The sequence below is a fragment of the Heliangelus exortis genome, chromosome 6 (assembly GCF_036169615.1).
Source record: "Heliangelus exortis chromosome 6, bHelExo1.hap1, whole genome shotgun sequence".
NCBI lineage: Eukaryota > Metazoa > Chordata > Aves > Apodiformes > Trochilidae > Heliangelus > Heliangelus exortis.
In genome coordinates this window covers 17,847,599-17,868,029 of record NC_092427.1, presented here as the reverse complement: position 1 = coordinate 17,868,029, position 20,431 = coordinate 17,847,599, and the positions used below count along the sequence as shown (strand labels likewise).

Here is a 20,431-nt window from a genome sequence, read left to right as displayed (position 1 = left end):
GTAATACATTTTATACAGAGACAAAATCCTGTGGTGATTGAATTTTCTGGAGCATAGAAAATATAAATGGTGGCTTAAATAGGATTTCAGGGAAACATTTTAAGTGGTGGAGCCTTCTAAAACCAGTCAGAATGGAATCTGTGGCAGGAGCTATTTGCAATGGTATAAATAAAGCATTTTAAATACAATATGATAGTAATATTGATACTGGTTAGACATCTTGGAGTACTCTTACAGATTAATTAACTCTTATAAATTGGTCTCATGTTTAATTGTGCTGGAAGCTGAATAATACATTTAATTCCATGGTTCTTTCAAAACAAAGTTCGTGTGGTGTGCAGCCTCACTGAAGAACTAAATGAGGTTCTTTTTGTCATTCTTTGTCCTAACTTGCAAACAGATACAAAATTGAAGCTTAGAAGAGGTTTATTTGAAGCTCAAGTTCTGAACTCCTGTGGGAGATTACTTCCCATCACTTGCAGCCTTTGCAGTGTATTAACAGCCTTGAATATTTTATACTGAGGTTAAGGGAAAAACCTCCTGAGTTGGTGCTATTTCACTGTCTGAAATGGTTTGCATACATAAGTAAATGAGCAGACCTTTAACAAGAGCCAGTTATGCATAGTACTCAGGCAGATCACAAGATTCCATAGCTTCTGGGATTCTATGAGCAAATCCTTTAGGATGTTTTGTTACTCATCGCTGGAAAATCTGTCACCTCCCATAGGTATATGTCTTGAACTTTAATGTATGCAAAGTGAGGTATGTTTGGGTTTGGAAAATCAGAGCCTCTCTTGTTAAGGAGTTTTCTCATGTTCTTACAGCACTGTGCCATGTTCCTGGCACCAGTATTTTCTTTTCTTTTTTGTTAGAGGTCAGAAATTGTATTTTCTGTTCCAGTAAAGGAAATAGACCAAAAAAATCAATCTTTCTGTGGAGGAAAGAAAGAGAAGCAATTGAAAAAGGATCATTCCATATATTTACTTTGTCTTTTATGTATTTATTTTGTATGCCTTGCTTTGAGACAAATGTGGCTTGTCTCAAGGCTTCTGTTTGAGATCCTATTGACAGGTTACTGGTGCAAATGCATTATATTACACGTTTAGATCTATGACAGACCTAGTGAATGCAGAAGTTTTGTGTGTTAAAACCACACAGAACTGCTGTGACTGAAAAGGATATGGTTAAGCTCACATTTTTAATAGCTCGAGTAGAAAAATTCCACTACTCCCAGATTCCCCTGTGGAATTAAGTCAGGAAAGACTGCACAAAACAGCTAATGCTTCCCTTTTAAATTAAAGGGAACCACAGCAGATTACTCTGCAGAGTAGTACTGGGGTACCTGAAGGAAAATTGGGAAACAAAGCTCAAACTGGCTAGAAGAGGGAAGCTATGGGTGGTAAATGTTGAGTCACAAAATTAATTCACTTGTTACATGTGTTATATCCCTGGGCTGTGGCAAGGTGAGGATACCTGTCTGACATTTTCATTCTTTGCTCTTGTACCTTTAGAGGATAATGGGAAGCTTTCTGCCTTGGCAGGCTTCACAGGTGGGCTGCCTGCACCTTGTTCTTTAGCTCTGATATTGCAGAGTCCAAGGCATCCTTAGAACTGAGTCGGTGGGGTGGAAGGCTTCCTAGGTGGGTAATTGGTAAGAACTTGGTGAATCATGGGCATAGTGTATATGTAGGATATTGAGGATGAACAAGGTTGATTTCCAGTAATAATTTTGAAAGTGAGTTTCTAAATACTTCAGATTTTTCTGTGTGATGTTGTTTAAAAAGCAGATTTTTCATAACTGTTTATAGATGTTATCTTTATTCTTTGTAACGTAATCTGCTTCTCTCTGACACAATCAAGCACTGTCTTCTTCCACTCTTATATGAAGTTAGACCTTGCAGGTGTTGCTCAAAACTTGCTCAGATGTTCATGGACAGTAGGAAAGTTTAAGTTTTGATTAGTCTTTATAGTATCCTAATTGAGTTTCACATTTACTGATGTGAAGAGAAAGATGTTGAACTACTGTTGTAACATTACATTGCATTCCATGTATGCTGTGATACTTCATAATAGCTAAAGATGAGCTTTTGAATAGCTGGAATTTCTCCCTTTGTCCCCTCTGTGTTGAATACTTAGCTTGCAAAATAATCATTCTTCAGTGAAGGCACTAATGTTGCACAGATGGTACCAAAGCACTTCCCTTTGATTTTTAATAAGGGACTAGTTTGTCAAGGAGATTTCTCAACTTCTGTTCTGAAACCCATAATAGAGAATAATTTGAAAAGGCACACAATGTGCATCATTATATTCCTTTGATGCAGATTAATGACAGCTAAACCACATTTTCTAATTGCTTCTTTTTCTCCTGCCCTAGCCTGTTATTGCAGTACAGCAGAACTGGAGATATAACTTTCTAGGTTGCAAGGCACTGCTCATCTTCAATTTGTCTGCCTGCTCAGCCCTTTTAAGACTTAAAGAATTTAATTCTATTAAATATCAACTTTAAGAAACTTGTGCTTATTATGTGCAAACAAGTATAATTCAGAAGGAATTTGGTTAATATATTGTGTATATGAATTATATTTAATGATGTAATGGAGAGTAAATTTACTGCATTTATTTTATAACTTATGGATAGGCTTTATGCTATTGCAGATGCTTAAAATCTGGAATTAGTAGGGCATGCTTTACATGCAGTGAAAAGTGCATCTAAAATTTTTGTGAGTCCTTATGGGTTAAATAGACAATTAAATCTTAGTTATATACATATATAGTAATTTTTTCATTCCTGGTGAGACACAAGCACTGGCTTCCAAGTTGGAGACAGCAAACAATTCCTTTGTATTGATTTTTTTGTGAGCAATTTTTTTCTGAAAGTATTTTAACTGAGTGCAGTTAGCTACCCTATAGTACCCTCTTTATATAAATTTAATGTTTGCATGTTAAACCATAAGTTTCTTAACACAGCATCTTATCTCTTCTCACAGCTCAGGGTCCATCAAAGGGCTAGATTTTTTCAGGGAGGGTAGATTGGCCATTTGTCCTTACTACTTCTGCTCCCAATCTTGTGCATTTTGGAAATGGAAGGGGGCAACAGAGTTCAAGAATAATGTTCCTTTGCAGATGCTAAGTAGAACTGTTCAGGTAAAGTTGATGTCAGCTACAGAATTTTCTGCAAGCTGAAAGATGGGAGTTATTGCAGAGTAACTGAGACACAGCAAACACCCTGGCAGAAATTGCAACTTCCCCAGTGGTCATTGGTGGTTCCTTGAGTCTGTGCAAGGTCATGAATCTCAATACTGTGCATTGCCTTTTTCAACATGTTCTGCAAGCACTTCCCTGTTCTAGAACATGCAATATGTTCTTTTACACCTAAAGAAGTTGCTTATGGGGAAAAATAATCCTGGGAAATTATTTATTTGGTTTGTTTTCAGCAGCTTTTTAATGATCTGGCTAGTAAGTCCCTGCTGAGCAACCAGCAATGAACAGATCAGTTTACGAATCCTTGTGGTTGATTTTTTTTCACAAGCTCCCTTGCTGCCAGAAGTTGTGTATATATAGCTTTCAGTGTAAACACTTAATTGTGTTATGGTGCCTCACATCCTACTTCTGAAGACGATGCCTTTGATTGAATTTTTCACTTAGACTTTAGTCTTTCTGTGCTATACACATCAAAAAGAATTCTGGTTATCACAAAATTGTTGCACAAAATTACTTTTGCAAGCTGAATTTATTCCTGCTCTTTGCTTGGAGATGACTGATAGTTCTAGCAGGTAAATATTTTGGAAGGAAATATGATAGTTGTGTAAACACTGAAGGCAAGACAAGTAAATAGTAACTGTGTTGCTTGTTTTGCATCTGTTTGCAATCAAGCTATTCCTTTTTTTAGATGTTATTGTCAGAATGAAATTAAACATGCTATTTTACTGAAGGCTAGCTAGTTGAGATTTCAGTCTTTATTTCAGTGCTTTTTTCCTTTTTTGCACCAAGCCCAGCCCTGCTGGAAAACCAAATGCAGTTAATGGCTATCTTCATCTACCTCTATGATTGATTAGTAAGCCTCAATCTGTATTCTTTTAGAATCAAACAATTTTGTTCTGATGCCTTATCTTACTCTAGCTAAATCTCCTGATACCTAGTGCATTTTAAGGGGTATGCAAGGTAATTTGAATCAAGACTGAGGGAACATTTAACCTTGCTCCACCATATATTTTTAAAGAAATGTTTGAGATCACCAGATCTTTGACATAATCAATGTAGCTTCTTTGGAATTATTTAATACCAAAGGGTACAGGATCAAGTGACAGGGCACAATTACTTAGAGATTTTCTATATATTCCTCTGATTCATGTGCTGTATCTGTAGAATCATTCAATTTGTCAAGGATGTTCAAGATCAGCAGGGATGTACTTATAAGGCAATTATTTTTGCTTGCTTGCATTTATTGTTTGTGTTCATCTTCAGATACTGAAATATCTTTTCTAAAAATTATCGGTGCTCTTTTGTCTGTGCACAGACTACTTTGTTAAATGTATTTCCAAGGAAAACTCTGAGATAACCAGCCTCTTTCCTCTTATAATCTCATCAGAAATCTGTGCATGTGCTGTGTTGTGAACCCAGACTGTTGAAAAGCTTCTCTGTCAGGTGCTCACTTGCCTAAGGGGTAGCTTTGGCTGCACTGGGTTCCCTTAACCCCCCAGTGCCAGATATTTTAAGCCATTACATATCATAAGAACTTTATTTCATAAGAAATCAAGGCAGTCATAAGTTGTATTTTGTAACACTTCATCAGTTGTTACAGTTGTTATTCTGTTTTGTTTGGGTTTTTTCTTTGTGACCTTCTACTGAAAAGAACTGGTTTTCATCTTCCTTGTTGCACTTAGGTTCAACAGATGTTGCAAACCCAACAGAGTCAGACCTTGAAAAAAACAATAAGAAAGAACAGATAAAAATGTGGTTCAGCCCAAGAAGCAGGAAGATTCGATGTATCCTGAACAAGACTCAGCCTAAGACTAAAAGTTATTCCCTTTGTCAAGACACATCTTCAGTTTATGAATTCTTTCCTTCCCCTCCTCATGAAAAGCCCTCCAAGCCACCAAAAAAGCTGACACAGAAACAAAGTAAGACGAGGAAGAAGAAACGTTTAGCAGACATTAACAAAGTGTGGAGCTTAGAGAAGTCTGAGCAGGAAGGAGCTGAGGAGAACACTCCTAAGGAAAAGTGTGTGACCATTTGCAGCCAGCCAGAAGTCCTGTGTACTCTGGAACCAGATAGCCCTGAAGAGACACTTGAGCAGGATGCTGTAAAGGAAGTTGACTCCAGCAAAAATAGGAAAAATATAGAGATAATGCCACAGGTAAAATCCTTGGAGAAGAAAGGTAACAGTGACATTGCATGCTCTGCACAAGTCAGGAGAGAAAAAGAATGTGCTACAGAGACATCACTGTCATTAGGAAATGAAACTATGCCTTTGAAACGTGAAAGGGAGCAATCTAGGCTTTCAGTTACTTCTCAATCTAAAAGACCAAGAACTGAGAGGAGCATTACTGGGAAGTCAGTCATTCAGGTGGACTGCTTAGAAGAATTATCTCAGGGTTGCCCTGTCTCCCCAGTGACTGAACACAAGACACCAGTTCAGGTTTCTTCCTCTGTATCAAAACTTGCTGACACTGAAATAAAGACAAGAAGCTCAGAAGTATTTCAAGCAATAAATAGTCCTTCACTTTCAACATCTCCTTCTACCCCATCTACATCTAAGAGTTGTAATCAAGTAGGAATACCACACAGTCCTTCTGTGTTGAAGTCCCCTGGTGGTAACTCAGTTGCCAGAAGAAATTACAAAGGAGAGACTTTGCTTCATGTTGCTTCCATCAAGGTAGGACTGTCATCTTCCAGTTCTACTTTTTCTATTTCAAAAATATCCTCGGAAACAGTTGGTTTATTATATATTATTTTGGAGGGAAATATCTTATCCTGTGGTCTATTTCTTCTAGGTTTATTGCAGAGCTTCTGATTTGATAAAGAAATTGTTATTGAAACTATCAAAGATGGCTATACTTGAGAAACTTAATGTACTGCAGTGTTAGTTATGAGTTCCAGGAAGTGATAAGCATTCAAATATTTTGACAGAAAGCTGTCTCTGATTTGTCATAAGGAGTTTAGCTAAGTATTTCAGACCTTACCAGGTGATCTTTGTCAGTTTAGCTTGACCTGGTAACATGGCCAGGACAAGATCCGAGTTGTCTCCCTAAAGCTAATTCTATGTAACCTTAACTGAGGTGAACTATTTCATAATCTTTTGAGTGTGATGCAAGTGTTGGCTCAAAAGGAATGAAATGATGCACTCTGGGATTCCCATGCTGGGCCCTATGCTCTGGGCATGCTGTCCTCACAGGTGGTGGAGAATGAAGAATTAGGACAAAGTTGAAATATTTTTCTGTACACTTCAGTTTATGTAGGATTAATGTTATCCTTGGAATGACAGCTGTCATCCATTTTGCTGTTACTATTTTAGCCAGTTGGTGCTGTGGTAGAACTTCGTGGTTTTGCTCTTTTCAAGGGCTGTCCTTTCCTATTACTATTTAAAAGGTTCCTGCAGGTAGGGTAAGTTGAATGCTTCCAGTCAGACATATCAGGTGGCAGCCCTATTCTGAGAGGTCTTTTTAAAGAGTTTGTGATGTTACAATTTAAATGTATTTTGTGCTAAATCATAATATAGAAATACTGTGTGGTTAATAAACTGCCTGTACTGGTAGAACTGATTGGCCTGTAAGTATCCTGACATACAGCACTTCTATTTGTTGAGAAAAAGACTGTTCTTGATAAATAACTGTGTCCTCCTTCAAAGGCATTCTAATAAGCCATTTCAGCTGCACAAGACCTTTTTAAGTGAAAGTGGCAGCTGAGCTGAGTTCAAATAACCTTACTTGATGCCATTAATATGGAATTAGGGAGGAGAAAATGAAATGTCCTCACAGAACTCAGGAGCTTTAAAGGACAGATCTCATATTACTTGTCATAAGTCCTGTATATTCCTCTTTATTAAAGTACTGTTTACAAATAACAGAAATCAGTATTAGTGGTTGGAAAGGACCTTGAGAGATCATAAGGTCCAACCCCCCCTGCCAGAGCAGGACCACCTAGTGTAGGTCACACAGGAGCATGTCCAGGTGGCTTTCAAATGTCTCTGGAGAAGAAGACTCCACAACATCACTGGGCAGCCTGTGCCAGTGTTCTGTCACCTTTTAAGGTTTATCATGGTTTATCTGCAATGGGAAGTTGCTTCTCTTCCTCACCATTTCTTCCATAGTTTTAATATATCATAGAATCATAGAATTGGCTGGGTTGGAAGGGACCTCAGAGATCATCAAGTCCAACCCTTGATCCACTCCCGCTGCAGTTACCAGACCATGGTACTGAGTGCCACATCCAGTCTCTTTTTAAATATCTCCAGGGATGGAGAATCCACTACTTCCATGGGGAGCCCATTCCAATGCTTGATCAGTTCCTTTTGTGTTGAGATGCTTGTTAGGAAAGGCTTGTTTAGCTAGTCAGGGCTTTCAGAGTGATCACAAGTTACCACTCTTTTTTTAAAGGTAACTAAAAGAAGGCAAGGAGTGTGGTCTTTCAGGTATGGTCTTTGTGTGCCTATGTGTTTCCAGCTGCTGAACTTCCAATGGAACTTTTGAGAGGTTTTTTTTTACTGTCTGTGAATCTCAGCTCCTTCTCTGTGGAAGGAAGTTACACAGTATCTCCTTTCATGTGTGGTGTGCTTTTTGTTATATATACTCTGTCTAAGAAGATGCCGCATCCCATGGTAGCCAGTAAAATGTAGGCACAGTTACTAATCCATGTCAAAGTGAATTAAGTTGCTCTGGCCAGCATGTATGTGAAGACTTGGTTTTTCTACAGAACTATTGGTTGTGGGTTTTAGTAACATTTTACTTTTGTTGAGCAGTGGACAAGAAAGAGCAGTCATTAATTGCCATGAATCTGCTGGCAATGTGGCAGTTGCCAAACATTTTTTGCATGCAAATGTCTTTTGTGTACCTGTATGTTTCTGGATCACTCTTCTGACTTGTAGGACCCTACCACAGAACTGATAAATGTGTTCTCAAATAAGATGGTCTTGAAAATGTGAACCTTTATAGTGAACATATATTCTTACTCTGGGCTTTTTTTGTTGGTGGTGTTTTTAGTTTGTTTTTTTTGGTTTGGGTGTTTTTTTGTTTGCTTTTTCAAAATAGTCCTGTCCTCTTTTTCTGTTTCTGGAAGAAGTATTTATTTTATTATTTTGTTTTAGAGATTTTTTTTTCTTTTTCCTTCCACAACCAGTAATGTTTTTCCATATGTGTCATCAGAAACAAACTTGTAACTTCCACCCTCCCCCCCAAGTGAAATAAAGTCTAATTCTCTGAGACTTCATCAATTATAAAAATAAAGCTGTATTATTTTTATTAGCTGTTAGGGTCTAATACCCTGGATTTAATTAAACCTAATTGATTTCTCCCTTTTTTTCTTCCTTAATTTGTCTTATAACCATATTCCTTTTAAGTTTATTTGACTCTTTTAAATGATTCTGAGGAACTGCCCTTGTTTACTACAAATAGCTATAAGCTTACCAAAATAAAAATTGTTTTCAAGAAAGGTTCTTGTGTGGGTGAATGTAATGCTGAGTTACACTAGTAAATGAAAATAAATGCAGCTCTGCCCATAGCAAACAACAGTCATGTTTATCTTTGTAATCATTAAAAGTAAAGCTTTTAATTAGTTCAAATGCAAAATGCAACTTGCAACCTATTTACTCCAAATAGTCTAAACTGATGGGAAATTGCCCAGTCAACAGCCCTTCCACATATGATTGATTTTTAAGTCACAAGTTGTTCTCATGACTATGTGACAACTGAAAATGCAGCTCAGTATTACTTAACTAGTTAGTACAGAGCCCTAAATCTACTCCAGAGAAAAATGTTTTTAGTGTTTTGTGTCTATATTTCTTCTGCATTGACAAGGGAGATGATGGGGCAGTTCACAGTGTGGAATCAGTGCCACTGTGGATTCCAGGAAGAGCAGTATTGAAAGGTCCTGCAGCTGGGTTGGGGCAATCCCAAACACACTTACAGGCTGGGCAGGCAGTGGATTGAGGTCAGTCCTGAGGAGAAGGACTTGGTGGTGTTGGTTGATGAGAAGCTCAACATGAGCTGGCAGTGTACACTTGTAGCCCAGAAAGCCAGCTGTGTCCTGGGCTACATCAAAGGAAATGTGACCAGCAGGTCAAGAAGAGAGGACATTCTTCCCCTCTATTCTACTCTGGTGAGAGTGCACCTAGAGTACTCTGTCCAGTTCTGGAGTCCCCAGTATAAGGAGGACAAGGACCTGCTACAGCAAATCCAGAGGAGGGGCCCCAAAGATGCTCAGAGGGCTGGAGCACCTCTGCTATAAAGACAGGCTGAGAGAGTTGGGGTTGTTCAGCCTGGAGAAGAGAAGGCCTTGGGGAGGCCTTAGAGCACCTTCCAGTACCTGACGGGTCTACAGTAAAGCTGGGAAGAGACTTTTTTTCAAGGGCATAGAGTCATAGCTTAAGGGGGAATGGCTTTTAACTGAAAGAGGGGAGATTTAGGTTAGACATTAGTATGAAATTCTTTGCTATGAGCATGGTTAAGCTGTGACAGCCCCATCCCTGGAAGTGTTGAAGGATGAGGCTTGGAGCCACTTCGTAGAGCGGTGAGTGTCCCTGCCCATCCAACCCAAACCATTCTATAAACTGCAGTTTACCAGGATAACAGAGGACAGTGTCAACAGTGGCACTGTTCTGAAGGACTGGATGGAAGGTAGCTGAGAGAAGGCTTTGATTTTTATGGTTCGAGTTAGAAGCAATTAGAGTTGTCTCGATTCTGAGTAAAGAGGAAATTGCCTCCATGCAGAGCACCTGCTTAGCCTAAAGAAAGAGAAGAGGAGCACTGGGACCAGTTTTGGTTATATCCTATTCCAGAGACCCTTCAGTTTTGACAACTGACCATGAAGTCCTTAATTAAGGCATCACCCAAGGCTAGCCTGCTCTGCTGGGCTCTTCATATTCGTTAACTGTAGTAACTATGAGATAATTCCTTCTGAGTCTGTAAAACTCTTCTTCATTTTTATTGCTTTTTTTAGCAGTTAATGACCCCTTAGAGTGAAAGTTGAATTTGTGTGAGCATGTGATGGTCAAAACCAGAATACCTTTTAAATACTTTTCCAGGTGTCTCTTACCTAGTTAGCTGCACAGTTCCTCACTTGTGGTATCAGATGGGTATGTATCATATTTGAGTGTTGGGTCATGCATGTACATGGGAGAAATGTCTTCCAGCCTCTCCTGAGCAAAATGCAATGCATGGACAGAATCATTCCTGGCAGCTGTAAAGGTGTAAGGTATTTTTGTCCAGAACTCTTGAATATGTATGGCAGGTGACTCAGCTGTGTATATAATACCTGTATCATTGGAGAAATGAGGTCTGCTGGTAGAAGCTAGCAGCATGTCTTGGATGCAAGTGTAGTATCATTTTCTTGTACTGCCCTAATTCTTTGTGACTGTCTTTTGACTTGGAAGAATAGACTTTCATTAACATAATGATTTAAATGGGACTTTTGGGTGGAAAATACCTATTTCTACTGAAAATATTAAAGGGTTAAAATGGAAAAAATCCATGTATAAAATCAAGCTTAAAGGATACTTGGAATTCTTAACCCTCTCTCTGCATTAACATGTGACACAATTGACTTGGGGGGAAAAAAAAACAACCCAAAAACAAAACAACAAAAGGAAAGAACTGGGTAAGCCAAATGAGGATGGATTTCTGGGTTTATGCCATCTGCATCTGTAAGAACAAAATTCTCCCTGGGAGGGAAGTGTTTATAAAGCCGTGTAAATACCCTTCTCTTCTGTTAGCTGATGCTGTCTGCTAGATCTACCGACAGATGGACCCAGTGCCTTTCCTGCTTCTATGATTTTCAGAGCTCCCACATACTGTAGCAGAGAAGGAGCCAAACACATTGCATTATTGTGTTGTCACTAGACATAAGCTTTGTTAGGAGCTTAAGATGTCCTTTGCTTCCAAACAGATAACTTTACATTCTGCAGTAGTTTCTCCCTCTTCAGGAGCTGCTTGTAATCCTTCATTGGTTATGAGATTTAAAAGTAAACACTTCCTTGTGCAATGTTGATGTTTGCATTTTTCAACCTGGTGTTTGTCCTGTTCTCTACTTCTGAACAAGTAGTATCTCCAGTTATATTTCCAGCCTGCTGTTGCTACAGACTTAATAAAAACTGTGAGGACCCTCCTCAAATCATCTGGTATGGTTAGGACTCTGTATTTGGGGCTGGTGATTTTATACTGGCGTTGATAGATTGAATAACTTCAAAGGTCTAAACATCCAAAGTCTATTTCAATACTAGTTGAAGAAGAACTTCAGGAAGCATGTTTGAAAAAACTAACCTCAAAGCAATAGGTGATTGTAAGTATAGTCTCTTTTGCTTTCTTGTGGAGGAAAGATGTAGTGTGTAGATGTTTGTGGATAGGACCTGCCCCTGCCAAATGCTTAGCTTTTCTTCTTTAGAGTACAGCAAATTATTTATTACCTTTTTAATGTGTGAGTAGTTCCATCAGCTCTCACAGAACAGATCAGTGTGTTAATTGCACTTTTTTTTTACTTTTGGATCACTATCAGATGTTTGTCTTCTTTGCAGGGGGTACCCTAACACACGCTTGCTAAAGATCTACATCTTGAAGTTTTTGTGTTCCTCTTTTTAACTAAGTATTCATAGTATAGTAAATTACTGAAGAGCTGCTGTGGGGACAAAAGGCTTGTTGTCTTAGTTATGAACATTTTTGTTAATGTATCTTTTGTAATCCTGCCTGACAGCACCCATCCAGTCATTGTGCAGTACAGCTGGGATGATGGCTTCCCTTCCCTCCCTGTCACTCACATTGGGAGCTGGCTGCAGGGAACAGGTTCCATTTCCAGCTGAGGTGATGAGAATATTTTTCTTCTGCGAACAGCACAATGCCAATTTTCTAATTTTAACTTAAATCTGGATTTCATTCTGTGGATGTTGTCAGTGCTGGTGTTCACACCAGTAGCATTTCCTTTCATAAAACTGCAGTAATGTTTTACAAATCAATACTCACAAACTGATATGAAAAGCTGCGGTACTACCTAATGCCCACACAAATTGTTAGCTACACTTACTGCTCTGAAGGAGTACTCTTGAAATGTCAAGCCTTTGCTGTAAGTGTTTGCAATTTTAACTTTAAATTATAAGCTCAGATCTCACTCATTATAGGTAATTGGCTTCTGTCTGTAGAAAAAGATGTAATGCTGAGCACTGTCTTAGCTGCCTCTGAATAACTCTTCAGATTTGATGCATGTCTATTACCTTGCAACCATGAAGTATTCTAACAGCAGTATATTTTTTAATTGCTTTGAAAAGTAACATTTTGCTGGGACATCTAGGTTGTGAATATAACACCTGAAATTCCTCTGTGCTAATTCGACTGTTGTAAAGCCAATGATTCTCAGCATTTTTTTTGTGAATTTTGGGTTGCCTGTTGTTTCTTGCTTGATTTATTTCTGCTGAACAAAGTCTGTCTTAAGATTTACTCTAAAGAGTAAAGATTAAAGCTATTTTGTTTTTCTGAAGTGTTTCTTCTTAAAACAAAAATGGGATTAAAATACATTGAAATGCATTTCAATGTCTTGAAAGCTTAATTTAATATTATCTCAGTATTTCTAAGGTGTGGTGTGACATAATAGTTAGGAACTTTTTTACTTGCCACCACCTAAAGGCATGGAATTTTCTGTATATAATGGATTAATCTTCTCTGCCCTCTTCCAAGTCCTAGTATTCTGTATATTACAGATTTGACAAAGGGCAAGAGGGAGATACCAGTTAGTTTTGTAGTTTTAGTTCTATTGGGGATTGCTATACCCTGGTCTAGGGAAAATGTTAGAGGGCATCTTGAAATGCTTGGTTGGGATGGATCCTAAAATGAAAAAGAAAAACAAAAAACAAAACCAAACACAAAGCAACAAAAAAAACCAACCAACCAAAACAATGAAGAAGAAGAAAAAAAAAACCTAAAGTAAAATGAAAAGTTTGCAATATTTAAGTAGTTTTGATCATTAGATGATACTTTGCAGTGTTCTCCCTCTGTATTTCTCTGTCAGCATAACTGTGCCTGATCTGTTACAGTGCAGCTGAATTGTTGCTTTGGTCTGAGAGGTGGTACCTGATGCTGAGAGATGTGGGGCAGCCTGGCCCCATTAGTTGTATGTATCTGTAGCTGTGATGGGTTCCCTGACATTGTAGCAAAAATCTGGGAAAAGGCTTTGTGGCATCTCTTCTAGTAGGGCAAACTTTTGCAATTGCTGTTCTGTAGGAACAAATGCCAGAAGCAAGAACTGGCTGACATGGCACAAAGTGAGTTTTAATTACCAGCATGCTGGGGTGTGGATGGTGAAAGTAGAAAGGGGCTCAGAGTCCATTTGGTTTTACTCTCCTTGGGTTACTTTTCCCACCTGCTTTTAAGACCTGCACTGCAGATACTTTCTGGCCTCAGCTTCTGCAGGAGGCTTCTCCTTGCCTATTAATAGCTGCATCTGTATATGCTCCAATCTCATTACTGACTTTCTTTCACTTACCTTTTGGGGGTGTCAAAACCTCTGATTCACTAAATCTGTCCAGTTGCTTCCTTTGCCTTGTTTTTACTCAGTCTCTTTGCTCATCTCATAATCTCTGCATCAGTTTCCACCCTTTTCTATATAAATTTCCTTGTTTGTAGTATAACCAGAATATAGTGTTCTTCCAAAAAACAATGAAAACTATTTTGATAGAACAAATATGAGAAAAAGTACCAGTGATATTCAGCTAGAGCAGTAATTGCAGTGTTAAATTTAAGTCTTTCACTTGTCCTTTTGGCTCATAGGGAAACAACTTGTAGAAGCTTGTCAGGCTTATTAATTTATTTCACCTGTGCATGTTTCTAGCGAGTTATTTAGATTACTTTGAAAAAAAATCCAATCTGAAGGACAAGGAAATTGTGAATAAGTGTTCCTTATTTTACTCCTTGCAGTTGACTTCAGTGGACAAATTGCAGTAAGCACAAACTTGCTCATTTATTCCAAGTTAAGTCTGTTGTTTGTGCCTTACTTAAAAATATGTATCTCTGTAAAAAGTGTAGGTGTTTCTAAATGAGCAATAAAGATAAACCGTGGTCTCCAAAATCAGTTGAATTTTTGTTATCCTGACAATATCTAAGTGGAAGACTCGTATCATTACATTTTTATTGGAGATAAATTTATATTTCTACATCTCAGATTTTGTTGTCTTTGTGTATCTTCATTACTTTTCAATAAACATTGTGGGGGGTTTTTTTCCTATGTAGGGTGACTTGGCAGTTGTTGAACAGCTGCTGAAAAATGGGGCAGATCCTAATGTCAAAGATAATGCTGGCTGGACACCGTTGGTGAGTACTGGAAATTTTTTTTCTGCCACCTGACTTTTAATCAGATTTAATGTCATGCTTCCTTTCCTCTCCCATATATTGGTTCCCTTTACACACATTTAGATGGCAAAGAATTCTGCAAAGTAAAGAAATGATGATAAAGAAGTTTAAAAGAATTTATTAGCAACAATTGACCTGCCCATATCCAACTCTCCTTTGCTGGGATAGGGCACGACAAGATATCTAACAGCCTGCAATTCTGCAAATGCAGAAAATATAACTATGATGACTAGAAGACTGTTAATTGCAGATAGTGTATGTATGTTATGTGTTCTTAATGTCCCTGGTGCTTTTTACAATTTTGGAAATGTATCAAGTAGCTGAATGAAAAAAAAAATTGCTTATTTCAAGTACAGGAAACCAAAAGGTTCTCTTCAACCATGACTTCTTCCTCTCCTGAAGAATTTTTTTGGCAGTCTGTATAATCTGTGAGGCTTTGTTCCCCGTAGTCTAATTTGCACTCCATTGGCTTTTGTTCAGTTCTTTGTTTTTTCTAAACGCTGAGTTCCAAGGTTAATTCACATCAGGAATGTAATTCAGTATTCTTGCATTGTCTTGCCTGACCCTCACTGAGAGGTGTTTGAAATGTGTTAACTGCTGTGACAAAAGTCCTTCCTACCTATTCTGCTTCACTTGTGTTTTCCTCTCTTATGGATTTGCCCAACCAGCACGAGGCATGTAACCACGGGCACAGAGAAGTGGTGGAGCTGTTGCTACAATCCAAGGCACTGGTGAACAGCACGGGGTATCGGAACGACTCACCACTTCATGATGCTGTCAAGAATGGGCACGAGAGCATTGCTGAGCTTCTGCTTTTGCATGGTGCCTCCCGGGATGCAGTGTAAGTATACATGGGATGTTGGCTTAACTATGGCATGAGCTACAGCTACAATTCCAGAGTGTCTGTTAAGTGAATATGAACCAAAGCTGGTAATAAATGAAATTTATTTGAAGTGAAGGGGTGGGCGTTAATTGTATGCTCTGCTATACTTATTTCCTCCTTTTCCAGGGAGGTGTTTCCTTTCTATTTTGCTTTGTTGTAAGCTTTTCTGAGTTACAGATACCTGGAATATGAGAGACTCTACTAGGAAAGTAAAAAGAATGATTTTACTGCATTCTTAAACTTCTCTGTTGTCATCTTTTAGCAAATGTCAGATCTAAGGTGCTGAGCTAGATGAGTTTTGAAATGCTACAGCTGTTTTTTGTCTCTACTTTTACTATACTACTTGCTAGCAGAAGGTGTTTTGATCCAGTCTATTATTCTACCTTCACAGCACAGGCTTGAGATTTGGCAAGTGTGTTTTATTTTTTCCATCCTGAATCAAAGACCTATCCTTGATACGTTTTTAAATTAAGAAAAATAATTGTATCTTCTATACATTTACACCTGCTGAAGATTTTGGCATTGTGTAAAGAATCTGTTAGTCTGTGCATAACCTGTAAGCTTTTAGTATTTCAGAAAGTAAATGTGGTTTTAGGTGTTGTAGTTGTGCCAGGACCTAAAATTTGAGTCCAAGGCCAGGTTGTCCATAGGTGTTTAATGGGATAAGATGAAGTCTTGTCTGTCATGAATTTCCTTGCCAGGCACATGGAGGAGAATTAAGTTCAGCTTAATCACTACATTCTTGGTATTTGCTTTTGTAGCTTAGAAAATTAAGGTACTCAGTGGAAAGTCACAGGGTTTTAAAAAACAGTCCTAATATTGAATATATGGAGTTAAAACAAAATAACAAACCCATAAAACTTCAGCATGAAAATGTAAAACAAAGATAAATTGTTCATCTTTGCTTGGTTCTTGAACAGTAAAGACCAGTACATTACACCTTGGAAAGCAGTCTGCTTCAGAAACTTAATTTTTCAAGCCTTAATATCAGGAACTGTTTTTTTGACACCACTTGTCTATCTGGAGTAAACAACACTGTAGCATAGACAACAGGTAGCAAAGCCAAGAGATGTGATGCAAGGTTTTGACAGCTCTTAAAGCACTGTAGATTTGCACAGCCAAGACTCCACAGGCCAACACAATCCAACTCTCCCTAGCTTTAGTCTCTACATGTGTTCTTGCAAAGTGAGATGAACCTGAACCTCTTTCAGCTCATTCAGCATAAGCAAACATGACTTTTTATTGAAACAAAAGATATTTTGTTTCATAGGGAGAAATTTATGTAAACCTTAAACTCTGTTTTTAGCTTTTCATTGAACACTGACATTGAGCACATTGAAACAGGATATGTCACAACTGTGCAACTACCTCCCTCTTGTAGTGCCATGAAGTATCAAAAATGACTTCTAAGTATGCTTAACCTCCAGTGTACTTGGAATCTCTTGTGTGTGTGTGTGTGGTGGTAAGAATCATAGGATATGCTGGGTTGCAAGGGACCCATCAGGATCATCAACTCCAACTCCTGTTCCTGTGTAGGGCACCCTCAGGATCACCCCATGTGTCTGAGAGTGTCATCCAAACACTTCTTGAACGCAGGCAGGCTTGGTGCTGTGACCCCTTCCCTGGGGAGTCTGTTCCACTGCTCAGCTGTCCTCTGGCTGAGAAACCACATCCTAGCATGTAACCTAAACCTCCCCTGGTTCAACTTCCACCCACTTCCACGAGTCCTGTCATCAATCACAGGAGTGAAGAAATTGGTGGCAGTCCCATCTCTTCCCTCATGAGGAAGCCATAGACTGCAATGAGGTTTCCCCCCAGCCTCTTTTTCTCCAGACCGAACAATCTAAGAAATATGTATTCCTATTTTCATTTAACTTAATTTTTTTTTTTGGAAACAAATTTAGCTGCCTTGAAACTTTGTTTCAATTGTCTGGCTAAAGGAACCAGAGGTGCTTTGGCAACAGTCCAGTCCTTCCTGTCTCCCCTGGAAAAACTGAGGCTTCCAAATCAAATTTTGAAATGTAGGTGCTTTATCTCTGCCTGAAAGTACTGTGAATGTTACTTTTGCATTGCTGATGTAAAGGGGTTGGTTCTTCTCTCCCTTTTTTACAGGGAGCATCAGAGACACAGAGAAAAGGATGTACAAGAAAACTGTTAAGTCTTGAAGAGTATGATTTTACTGACCTCTTCAAAACATTACTGAAAAACAAGAACATTGTGTCTGAGAATTCTGAGAACATCTTGTGCCTCCCTTCCTTTCTGTTTTCTGCTAGCTCCAGCAATGAATTTTGCATGATCTTTTCCTGGATCATGACTTTGCAAATCTCAGAGGGTTTCTTTTTGCTGCTGCCCCTGGTAGTTGTAGTCCTAATTAAACAGTTGTTGGCTTTGTCTAAGTAAGTGGATTTGAACCTTCCTTAATGTAAAAAGGTTTAAATATTTTTTTCTGGTAAATGTAGGTACCCTTATAATGAAGTCACATCTGACAAGAAACTTGCTTTTCAGTGGCTTTTTTCTTAGATCCCTAAGACCTGCAGACCATAATTTTAAAACCTGGAGGTGAGAACGGGGTGGTCACTTAAGATGAGGCAATTATTCTTTTCATTATGACTATTATAATTGGGCTTTTTTGTACTTATCACAGGACCTATTCACCTTCACATTATTTCTCTAGGATCTTTAAAGTAAAAATTGAGCAGGGATGAGAACTTGCAACTCTTCTCAAAGCTTTATTTTCTTTAGGATTGTACCTGAGATGTACCTTAACTGAAGAGGCATTCAGTGTATGAGTTAAGACTACATCAAACCAATTTTGCTAAACTGATAAATTTTACTCAATCTTGGCTTTTGTAATGTGTTAAATTATTCTAGTCCTTTCTTGGGCTCTTCAGGCTCCCAATGAACTAACTTTCAGCCCAGAAGAATGCCTTCCTTATCTTAACATATTAGTGGTTCTTCATTACCTCATAGAGTTAGAGAGGAAAGTTTGATTAGTTCATTGTGGCTATTTAAAGTCTTCTTTTTCTTTAGCTAAGCTAAATAAAATGTGAACATAAGTGTGCTCAAATGTTACTTGGGATACTAAGAAATAATTCAACATGAAACCTCACAGAAGAGATTAATATCTTGCTCCTGTTTTCACTGTAGCATTAACTCAGGTTTGTGTCTTAGTATCATGTTGAAGAGTTAATATACTGGAACAAAAGCAAAGCTTGTATTAAATAAACTGCTTAGAGAAGTAGTTCTGAAATTTAGTATGATACTCAATTGTGCAAGGTGAAATATTTTTTAGAGATGTACAGTCTTTAATGATTGCAGTCCAGAGGCAGGTAAGATCCCCTGCTTTGTAGAGGGTTGTAAGATGGATCTGGAAGGAAATACAGTTGCTTTCTAAGGGACCTCAATTCAAATAGTAGCATAACCTTAACCATCAGAGAGCTGAGACTTCACAATTTCAGAATTAGATCTTATGTTCACAGACCCATTAAGAACAGCTCATTTCAAGTGTCTTTCTCATGTCATATTAATATATGGTGCATTAAGAAGTAACTGTATGTAATATGAAGCAGCTTTTTGGACCAAGTGAGTATACATGAGAACTACCTCTTGCCAGAAAGCAATCCTGGGATTTTAGTATTCCTTGGCAAAATTTTTTTGGGAATCAGATTTCATAATTGAGGCACTTCATTTGCCATTTGAAGGTGTTTTTGACTGGGAAAAATATAAACTACAAATGAAAAATATTATATGGACCAGTGGACCTTTTAATTGTCCTGCTGGTCTGGTTAGGTTTTTTAAGTTAATCTCCTACATATACCTAATTCATATTTTTATAGCTTTTTTCATGTGCTCACTCTCTTGCATTCTTTTTTTCCTTGCTTCACAGCAAGCCAAGTGATTTGAAAAATTAGATCTATGCATCTGCAATTTCACACTAGTTCCTAAATGCTTTTACTCAAATGGGCTCTCTTGCCAGATTTTCATGGAAAATAAGCTTAGCATTAGTAAAAATTGTGTTTTCCTATTTTTTTTTAGGTGGTAGCTATCTTTGAGTAGATGTGAGTCTGATTCTGGGAATGGGGAATGCCCAGGGATAGACTGGGGTCCTCAATTATGAATGGCAGAGCAGCAAAAAATATTATAACCTGAAGTTAATGCCAGGAGGCATGAGACCCTGATGCTGACATAACTTTGCTTTTTCTAAGTCAAGATAGCATAAGACTTTGCTGTCTGAATGTAAGACAGTATGCTTAACATCCCTCTGACAGCAGGTTAATTAAAACCCTGACCCTGGATATCAAAGACAGTCTTTCTGGCTACACGGATTACTTTTTCTTCCTTCTGGCAGGTTAAGAAAAGACTCCTTCTTACTGTACTGAAAATATGGGTGCTGCCTTGAGAGTCCCAAACTGGCCAGATATCTACATGGGAATAAGTGGTTGCAGGACTACACTGGGAACTGATTCTAGGCTCCTATTTCTAAAGGTTTTTGTAAGAAGTTTTATATGTGCAGACACTCAAACTCTTAAGCCCATCCCTTGGGCAGGCATTCCCCTTTTTTTCAGACACAAGCTGCCAAGTTTGTCACATTTTACTTTAACTGTACCTTACCATCCTATGAATAACCATTAAATCATCAATGCTGCATAATGGCAACACACTGGGAAGAAGCCCCCAGAGGTGATAGCTGGAGCTCTTATTTGTGCAGTTTAATTGCCAAAAAATGTTGTATGTTGAACTGTGATGGCCTGTATAATTACCTATGGTAAATATTCAAATATTTTTTCCCACCAGTCAAGGATCTTACTGTCATTTATGGGAGAGATACTCCCAAACCTCTGCTACTGACATGCAGTGATTTCCTCCCACTGCTTAGTTCACAGTAAAAGGTCAGTCTAAAGGTGATCTTGGTGCATGTGCTGATTCCCCCAGCCCCCTCCAGGTGCATTGTTCAGAGGAACTGTCTTGCAGTAGTCAGAGTTGATTATGGCCCTTTTTTAAAGAAAGG

At 38.3% G+C, this 20,431-nt stretch overlaps 1 protein-coding gene across 1 annotated transcript in view; it reads left to right on the top strand.

The window, feature by feature from the left end:
- BARD1 (BRCA1 associated RING domain 1) overlaps positions 1-20,431 on the top strand; it is a 41,329-nt gene that overhangs the window by 5,140 nt on the left and 15,758 nt on the right. Inside the window, exons 4-6 of the mRNA XM_071746903.1 lie at positions 4,884-5,875; positions 14,421-14,501; positions 15,209-15,381. Of these exons, the coding sequence (XP_071603004.1) occupies positions 4,884-5,875; positions 14,421-14,501; positions 15,209-15,381 (1,246 nt within the window). The remainder of the gene's footprint in view (positions 1-4,883; positions 5,876-14,420; positions 14,502-15,208; positions 15,382-20,431) is intronic.